Raw genomic sequence first — 9922 nt, 5'->3', positions numbered from 1 at the left:
CACTTCTTATTAATTTTTAGCCTTACTTTTCTTCTTCTTTTTTTTTTTTTTTTCTTTTTTTTTTTTTTTTCCTTTTTGTCTTTTTTCGTGACCGGCAATGGATCGCAACCCTCAGTGTCGCGCCCGTACCGGACCGGGACCGGCAACGGGATCACAACCCTCGGCGTTGCGCCCGCACCTCGCTCAGCCAGTGAGCAGCCGGTCTGTATGTGGGATCCGAACCCTCGGCGGGAGCGCCGCCGTGCTCCCAAGCGGTGCACTGTAGCAGTGCGCCACCAGGCCGGCCCCTAGCCTTACTTTTCTTCTAATATAAACATTTAAGGTCTAAATTGTTCTCTAAAAGCCAATTTAACTGCCCACCACGACTTTGATAAATATTTTATTATCGTTCAGTTATAAGTGTTTTCTGGTTTTTATTATGATATCTTTGTGACATCTGGGTTGTGTGAAAATGTGCTGTCTAATTTCCAATGTGTAGGGATATTTAGTTATTGTTTAAAAAATTAATTTGTAATTTAACTATTTGCTATTTTCTATTTTCTTGCCAAAGTTTTGTTTATTCAGATCTCCTCTGTAATATAGGTGGTGGTGGTGGTTTTTTAAATGTTGTCTTGATCCAGTTTTGAGGCCCTGGCTAGAGGAGGTCTGTTCCTCTTCTTGAGCAGCTAAGTCCAAACCCCAATCACTTCTCTTATCAGGCTCTTATACTCAGAGGCCATTATTCACTAGTTCTAATGGCCCTGGGGCCAGGTACCAGACAACAAGGGACAGCCCCTGTGCTCTAAGCTCACACAATTATTCAAATTAGCAAATCAGCAGGAAGTGCTTGAAACCTAACTAACCTCATGCTGCTTGCCACACATACACTACCCTTAAAGCAGCATATGTGGCCACTGGGTGTGGCCCTGCCTGGCAGCCTTCTCTCATTTTGAGCTGTAAATAACAGATCTGACACCAAATCTTGGATGCTTAACCACCACAGTTCTGCAGCTGAGTCCTATGGAGCTCCTTCTGAAGGCCTTGGGAATTTATGGCTTCCAATTTCAGATATATATAGATCCCTGGGGGTTGGTATGGTATGTGTGGCCTGGGGAATGTACCTTGATGTCTTTTGTGTTGAGATAAAGATTAGTACACGAGGGGGTGCTGTAGTCTCATGTTACAGCTTCCTTCATGTTGGGGTTTGTGCTGTACTTTATACCACCATGGTTTGGGGTAGGGTTTGCAATGGGTTTTCTTTGTTCTGCTCCTCCAGATTTCAGAAATTAAGCCCAACGGAACATGGTGTCCTTGAAAACGCCAGGAGTGTGGGTTTTAGCCAAGCGGCTGTGTGGCTGCATTGCCTTGAGCATATCACTCCTCTCTGGGTTCCTATTTCCCCATCTATGACATGGGCTTTATTTAAAACCTGATCCTTTTTGGGGGGTGGGATCCTTCTTTTTGTATGTTTAGTTTTGGAACCCTTACTGAAGGGGAATCTATTTTGTGTTTCTCCAAGACAGTGACGTTACTTTGCCAATCTGAAGACTCATTTTCTCCAGGGCAGCAATCTCTGCAATTTGGAAACCTGAAACCTTTTAACCTGAACACTGACTTGGAAATTAAGTGTGACCCACCGAGACTAATTCCAGATATTTCCTGGGAGCCCAGTAATGGCTAAGAGCAACATGCTAGGCTCAGCTACTTCAAGAGAAGAAGCTATTCCTGTGTATTTTATTCATCCTACTGGTTTTTATTGCTAGTGCCATTGCTGTGTACCTATATATACCAGGCAGAATTCTAAGTGTTTTACAAACACTAGCTCATTTAATCTTCCCACAATCCTCATTCATTAAAGCTTCTTTTTACAGATAAGAAAATTGAAGTTCATGTGGCTAGTAAGTTGTGGCACTGGGATCTGAACCCAGACTGAGCAGGCTTTACAGCAAGTACTATCAGCCAACATGGATACTGGAGCTTACACTTCCCCTCACTCATGGGAATCAGGATGCTTGTTACAGGGCAAGGGTCAGTCAAGGGAGCACTAACTGGCTCTTGAGGGATCATCTGCAGACACACATTGCAAAGACCACTTAGTGATTTGGACCCCTAAATAGCATATGTTCTAGAACCTTAATATTCCCCTGCTCCAAGCTGGAGTCCATGGAGATTTAGGCAATGTGCTCAGACGGACTTGCCAAGGGCCTTCCAGGGCATATGCTTTCATGCCCTTCATATTATTTCCTTCCCCATCTCTCTAACTTGTCCCTCAAAGTCTATAATTCCATGTTCATTTTATAAGCTGGTCAAATACATTTGGGACATTTTCACTCTAAATCCACCTTCCAGAGACATGATATAGCATTGATAAGCCCCTAAGAAACACTACAGCAAGGAATTGTGTTCAACTTGAACCCATCTCCAGCACTCCCCAGAGTTATTTGACCACTGATTCCCATTTCTCATTTCTCATCTATGGATCTGGTTCCACAGTTCACACTCTGGAGAACATTGCTCTAGCTCAGGGTTTCTTAACCTCAGCACAGTTGACATTCTGGCCCAGATAGCTCTTTGTTGTAAAGGGCTGTCCTGTGCATTGCAGGATTTTAGCAGCATTCCTGGGCTCTACCCATTAGAAGCCAGTAGCACCTCCCCCCTACCACAATATACATTGCTATATGTTCCCTGGTGGGGGGCAAAGAACTCCAGTTGAGTACCACTACTCTAACTCATGCATTCTCAATAGAGGTGATATTGCCCCCAAGGAGGCAAAAATTGGTGCATGGGGAGAGACAAAACTCTTGCTCTTTTTAGGTAGAATGCGCAGATAAACATACACTGCTTAAACAGATATACAATATGTCTGTGACATTAAAATTTTATGGAGGGGATTAGGAAAAATATGTCTAAAAATACTCCTTAGGGAAGTGATAACAACAACAACAAAAGATTAACTGTGTCCTAATTCACTTTTTAAATTCCTATTAATGAATATTCCTCGGGAAGAATGACATTTGTGGCTCTTTTAAGCAGAACCAAAAAGCTAAGCAACTGTAGACACACAGAGGGAGAATATCTGGAAGCTGCCAAAAAGCCAAGGATATGATATACAAGGAACTTAACACTGATGTCAGTCCCTTGGCTATGAAAAGGGAACATCTAGATCCCTGCCCAGATCACTGTCTGTGAAGCTCCCCAATTTCCAAGCAGAAGAGGCTTGGATGAGGGGGTCTTCCTGTTGCAAAATGGCTTGAAGCCGCATTGTCACGCCACTTTACACAAGATTGAGGATTAGTCAATTATTGATTGAATCAAAGAATGTGGTTGACTAACGCCTTTCAAGTCACTCACAGGCATACACATTTGGACACGTTTTTCTCTTCTCTTCTCTTGAATATCCTTTTCCTTAGGTATCTCTGGCCTTCCTACTTGTTTAAAGAACGTCACACACCTTGATCACTTGCTGCTGCACATCCGTGACAGGGAAGTAACAAATAGCCACAGATCCAAAATATAAAGATAATTTCTACTGCAGATGGCCAGCTAAAAGAAAGTTTTTTTTAAAGTTAAAAAGCCAACAAATGAATTTTTAAAAATTAAAATGCTTTTTTTTAAAAAAAAAAACCTGACCATTTTTTTCTTAGTCTTGTAGAGAGCAAACCTTCCCAGCTTTCAGTTTGGGGGAATGAGTAAGAATCACTCATTTTCTGCTTCCTACTTCTATCAGAAAAAACCCCATTTGAACTCAGCATAGATGGGTGAGGAATAGAGGTGGTGCTCACAGGAAACCACGTGCCCTTCAAAGGCACCTGTCCTCCTTAACGCCAGCTTCTTGAGCAAGCCTGGCACTGCCTCACAGACCTTCCTCAGAGCCACTTACAGAAAAGCAAGGTAAGTGGGGATGGGGATGTTTCCAGGGCCTCAGGCCATGTGGGGCTTTCTAGACATGTGTGTGGAGTTGAAGAAGCCCTGAGTGCTTGCCAGCCACTCACCCAGCCCAGACACTCAGGCATCCCAGCCACTCATGGCACTCATCTTAGAGCTCCCACACCCTCTACCTGTCCCCACACCTCCCGAAACCTCATCTGATGGATATTCATTGATGAAGGGCTCTCCCCGGCATACAACTGGCCTAAGTCCACATGCCAAAAATATACAGATGATTTTCACCTAAAATACAAACCTTTCTGCTGCTTCTATCAGTACTCCCAGGCCAAGAAACACTGCACACATAAGGCCTACAGAATCATTCCAAACATTTCCCAGCTGTGTTTCTTGTTTGTTTGTTCTTCTGATAATTTCCTAACTCCTTAGACTTGTTTATTCCTTTAATTTTCAATGGTAAAATGTTGGAGAAAGACTAGAATTGTTATTCATTTATCAAGCTTTTTCGGAGGCCCTGTGATGCAACAGGTCTTCAGTATCCATGTGCAGGAGTAAACCAAAATCTCTCTTGAGAAACACATAGTTTGTTTGGGTAGTTAGATATCCAAATTTGGATAATGAGGATATGGGGAGGGATTAGATGTGATTTACTAAACAAGGTGAAAAGAGTTTTAAAAAGGAATATCAGGGTGCCATGAAAGCACAAGAAGAGTGGCCTTGAGTTGGTGGCCCTTCATCCCTGATTGCTCTGGTACACATGTGAGCATGTATGTAACTTTCAGAGGTTTTAACCTCTTCATCTGCCAGTTTGGATAGGAAATGAAGATGGTTGGGGACGTAGAGATTTTATTTCTGACTATGATGTGCCTTTTCTAGATCCATAGGGCTAATTCCCACTCTAATAGAATTCAGCACATAGGATTGATTTTCATAGGCAGTTTGCTGAAAAGACCAAAAAGTTCTCTCAAGTTATCCAACTGAGTATTGCAACCTTCCAAAAGGCCACTTTGAGAAAAACACATTTGCTTCATTAGCATCAAATTGGCCCAGGAGCGGCTAGCCACCCGTGCCTGGAAGGCCAGGCATGTTCCTACCTGAAATGGTGCTCCAGAGCAAACCTGGGACTTGGCAGTGGTGTGCTGGGGCTGGATTGTATCAGCTCTGAAGACCCCACAGTTACATATTCAGGAATTTTGTGAGGCAGTTGCTAGTGTGAAATTGGCCATGGTGGGAGTATTTATACCACAAAACCCAGCAAATGCTATAAATCAGAGTTTTCTGCCCTCCTCAGTGACCTGGTTTACCAGCACATCAGTGGGACTTGAGACCTGAAAAGCAAGCTCTATGCACGGCTGTGTGGTCTTGGGAAGTCACTTAACCTCTCTGAATCTTTCATGAGTCATCTATACCATGGGCCAATTATGCTTGCTTAGCTTACAGTACAAAATTTTTGTTGGGGATGGCGTAAGGACAGGAGCATGGGGGTGGGTTTAAATGCACAATACTGGTGAAATGCTTTGAAAAATATAAAGTGCAAAGCATGCAGGAGGAATTACAATTTTTATTTTTATTTTTTGCGGCTGGCCAGTATGGGGATTGAACCCTGATCTTGGTGTTATCAGCACATGCTCTAACCAACTGAGTTAACTGAGCTAACCGGCCAGCCCAGGAATTACAATTTTTATATAAGGGCAAGTGACCAACCTGGTTTTCTTCTAGCTGAATGAGATTGCCTAAGCAGTTATTAAAGTTTTGGAGTTACAATGTCTGAACTTTGTAGTTACAATCTGAAGGGGAAATGTGTCGGTTTTGATTTTTTTTTTCTTTTCTTTCTTTTTTGCTTTTGTCAGAAGGGCCTTGGGTGCATCACTGTTGGGAACATCAACTGACTTTGTCATCCCTGAAAGTGACCGCAGTAACCCCAAACTACAGAATATCTTTTAGAAACACCTCCTTGAAAAGGAGGTTATTATCCTCACTTACCAGTGAGAGAACTGAAGCTCCCAGTAGAGGGGTAAGAGAATTAGTTGAGTGGCAGAGCTGGAATTTGATCCAAATCTGTCTGATTTCAAAGGCCAGGGTTATTTCATTTGGCTGCAGGGTCCTGCGAGGAACTGAGTCCTTCAACTTGGGATGGGCTTACGGTAAATAATCTGGGGCAAAATAGTACATACTATACTCTGAACTTAGCGCTGTTTGATTTATTTTTGTTCTTATAGAGATCTTGTTTGCTCTTCCCCTCATTAGCTTCTTCTGGTTGGGTCCAGACCTTCCTTGAAGAGCCTATAGATTTAAAAGATGAACCCCACGGATGTAGCAGACACCACCGTGGATGAAAGCATATATAACAATTACTATCTCTATGAAAGTATCCCCAAACCCTGCTCCAAAGAAGGCATCAAGGCATTTGGGGAGCTATTCCTGCCCCCGCTTTACTGCTTGGTCTTTCTGTTTGGTCTGCTTGGAAACTCCGTGGTGGTTCTGGTCCTGTTCAAATACAAGCGGCTCAAGTCCATGACCGATGTGTACCTGCTCAATCTTGCCATCTCAGATCTGCTCTTCGTGCTCTCCCTCCCTTTCTGGGGCTACTATGCTGCAGATCAGTGGGTTTTTGGACTAGGTCTGTGCAAGATTATTTCTTGGATGTACTTGGTGGGCTTCTACAGTGGCATATTCTTCATCATGCTCATGAGCATCGATAGGTACCTGGCAATTGTGCATGCGGTGTTTTCCTTGAGAGCGAGGACCTTGACTTATGGAGTCATCACCAGCCTGGCTACATGGTCAGTGGCTGTATTTGCCTCCCTTCCAGGCTTTTTGTTCAGCACTTGTTATACCGAGCGCAACTATACCTACTGCAAAACCAAGTATTCTCTGAACTCCACGACGTGGAAGGTTCTAAGCTCCCTGGAGATCAACATTCTAGGATTGGTGATCCCCTTGGGGATCATGCTGTTTTGCTACTCCATGATCATCAGGACCTTGCAGCACTGTAAAAACGAGAAGAAGAACAAGGCGGTGAAGATGATCTTTGCCGTGGTGGTCCTCTTCCTTGGGTTCTGGACGCCTTACAACATAGTGCTCTTCCTGGAGACCCTGGTGGAGCTAGAAGTCATTCAGGACTGCACCATTGAGAGATACCTGGATTATGCTATCCAGGCTACAGAAACTCTGGCTTTTGTTCACTGCTGCCTTAATCCAGTCATCTACTTTTTTCTGGGGGAGAAATTTCGCAAGTACATCATACAGCTCTTCAAAACCTGTAGGGGCCCTTTTGTGCTCTGCCAGTACTGTGGGCTCCTTCAAATTTACTCCGCCGACACCTCCAGCTCATCTTATACACAGTCCACTGTGGATCACGATCTCCATGATGCTCTGTAAGAAATGAAAATCCAAAGCACAGAGTTAATGAGCTTCCCACATTCAGAGCTTACTTAAAGTTGCATTTTAGTAAGAGGTCCCTGAGCAGGTGTCGGGAGGAAGGTCTCTATCCAGAGCAGAAAGAGGGTTCTTACCCTGCAGTCGACTTTTCCTCTTCCAGTAGACAAGTGCAGCCCAGCAAGGGTTAATCTGGATTGAGGCATCCTTCCTCACAGCAGGTTTGCCTGCAGGGACGAATTAATCTGAGAACTCAGAGCAGTGTTTCAATGAGGCTATAGTTATTATTGAAAGGTAATGACCATTCACTTCTAACCTGAACTAATGATGATCTCCAGAAGTAATTGCAGAGCATTGACTGATGGAGTAAATCTCTACTTCCTGCTGTGGAAAATGGGCTCTCTGATTAATTTCCAGCTTTTGTGGAACAGCATGGAAAACTTTGACATGGTGTCCTAGTGTTATTCTAACAATGTACCTGAGGCACGGTGTATTCCATGAAGCCAGACGTATGCAGAAACAATTAGTGGAATGATGAACCTAGATCTCTATCTTTTATTTTAAAGGATTATTTGTTACTTGAAGCCAAACTTTTTGTGCTGATTACAAGGGTAAGGATATGAAAGCATTAGCATGGTTTGATTTCCAAACATGAAATACAAGGCATTCAAGATCCAAACATACTTGTGAAAATTCAAACACAGTTTTCTTTGTTTTAGTTACAACAGTGAATATTCAAATTTTAAAAACAATAATAGGCCCAGAATACATTTATTTGGGGTCTTTTACTTGTTTATGAATAGGGTCTTTAAAATTAGAAATAAGGAGAATTCATAATGTATGATGATACCTCCTTAATAATTTTGGAGTGTCTGCCATCAATTGAGGTAAAAATAACAACTTAAAGTTATTGCTGGTGTGTCATAAAAATGGCTGTTAAAAAATTATAAAATTGTGAAAAGTGTCATACTCTCTTTTAAATATGGCCGCAGGGGCTGGCCATTTAGCTCGGTTGGTTGGAGCATGGTGCTGATAATACCAAGGTTCAGGGTTTGATTCCTGTTCCAGCAAGTCACCAAAAAATAAATAAATAAAATATGGCCCTGGCTTTTAACTTTTGGGTGACTGAAAAGTTTGGCCAGTCATTTCTGACGAGTCTTACAAAATTAAATGATTTTAATCATTCAATTAATCATTTCATACCATTAAAATAAATTGCTATCTCTGTCCTTCCAGTCTTCATTAGTTAGAATTAAGCAAAGACTCCAATAAAATCTGGGAGACCTCTAATCCCTGCAAAATCAAAAATCTGTCTTGCAAGTTATTAGCTGAGTTAACTAGTTTAAAATGCTCCTATTAAGTTGACACGTTATTGCATGCTCTACATTTATAAAGAATGCATTTCCAGAACATTTATTTTCAGAAAAGTGATTTTTAAAGGGAAAGTTGGTGTTGCTTTTATAGAAAATAAAATAAGATAAACTTGCGTACAGTCCCACAGAGTCTTTTTTCTTGATCATGTTTGTGTTTGATTTCCTGATGCTTGGAGCTGCTGATCCTCTCATCGCGTCACCACGTGCTGTAGGGGTCATGGACTCACCCAAGGGGAGGGATTGAAGGGCTCACTGTTAAGATCTCCACTAGGGTGGAAAAGAGAGTCACTATTGTGGTGTGGTGCCCTTGAAGGCAAGAGTGGGTAAGAAGTTGCGGGTGGGCCAACTAGGCAGTGTTTCCTTAGAAAAACTTTGTGTGTTGTACTAGTGTCAAATCCTAGCTCTGCGCTCCTCTGCCTGAGTTACTTTCCTCTCAACCTCAGTTTCCTCATCTGTAAAATGGAACATATTTCAGAGTGATTGAAAGAAAGAGGTAAGATGATTAATGCAAAGCCCCTATGTTCTCACGTCATAGGTGAAGGGTGGTTTTGGATCTGCTAAACCAGAGGCGGACTCCCCTTTTTGGCTAGAGTTTGTAATTTTATTCATTTAATCACAGTGAGACAGAAACTTTAGGGCACCAAAAGACAAAGACTTGCCAAAGGGGTTTTACTACCCTTCATTCCCCATCACATCCAGTACTAAGCTGTGGTGAGGTGCAGTCCACACGGCTTCCATCCTTCCTCCTGAGGAGAGGGGCTTCTGCTGCCTCAAGGCTGTCAAAGCTACGCTTGTTCCAAAGTTGTGGGGATATTCCCTCAGGACAGGAATTTAGAACCTCTGGTGACATCAAAACGTAACTCTTTCAGAACACGTAAGGGAAAGTTTCTTCCCATTTAGTACAGAACCATGGAAAGCAAGGCAGCATGATTTCAGACGTCAGACTCATCCCTTCCTTGCTGCCACATGCCTCGCTTCTGGGGAACACAGACTAGGTGTAAATTTCTTCCCATTTAGTACAGAACCATGGAAAGCAAGGCAGCATGATTTCAGACATCAGACTCATCCCTTCCTTGCTGCCACATGCCTCGCTTCTGGGGAACACAGACTAGGTGTAATTTGCTTAAGAACAATAGAAATGGGATTGCTTTGGGGTGATGTAAAGGTTTTGTAACTAGATAGAGTTGATGGCTATACAACATTGTGAATATACTAAATGCTACTGAATTGTACATTTTTAAATGTTTATTTTTTTCAGATTTATTTTTATTTTAAAATTGTTTTTACAAAAATTTTTAAGGTTAATT

At 42.4% G+C, this 9922-nt stretch overlaps 1 protein-coding gene across 1 annotated transcript; it reads left to right on the top strand.

Moving 5' to 3' along the window:
* Nucleotides 1-3755: 3755 nt before the first annotated feature.
* Nucleotides 3756-7989, top strand: CCR4 (chemokine (C-C motif) receptor 4). The gene is made up of 2 exons (XM_008583622.1): nucleotides 3756-3870; nucleotides 6112-7989. The coding sequence occupies exon 2, from the start codon at nucleotides 6163-6165 to the stop codon at nucleotides 7243-7245; it is 1083 nt and encodes a 360-aa protein (XP_008581844.1). The 5' UTR covers nucleotides 3756-3870; nucleotides 6112-6162; the 3' UTR covers nucleotides 7246-7989.
* Nucleotides 7990-9922: the final 1933 nt, after the last annotated feature.

The sequence above is a fragment of the Galeopterus variegatus genome, unplaced genomic scaffold, assembly GCF_000696425.1.
Source record: "Galeopterus variegatus unplaced genomic scaffold, G_variegatus-3.0.2 Scaffold99, whole genome shotgun sequence".
Taxonomy (NCBI): Eukaryota; Metazoa; Chordata; class Mammalia; order Dermoptera; family Cynocephalidae; genus Galeopterus; species Galeopterus variegatus.
The sequence above is the reverse complement of the archived record's forward strand: the minus strand, read 5'-3'. Positions and strand labels throughout refer to the sequence as shown.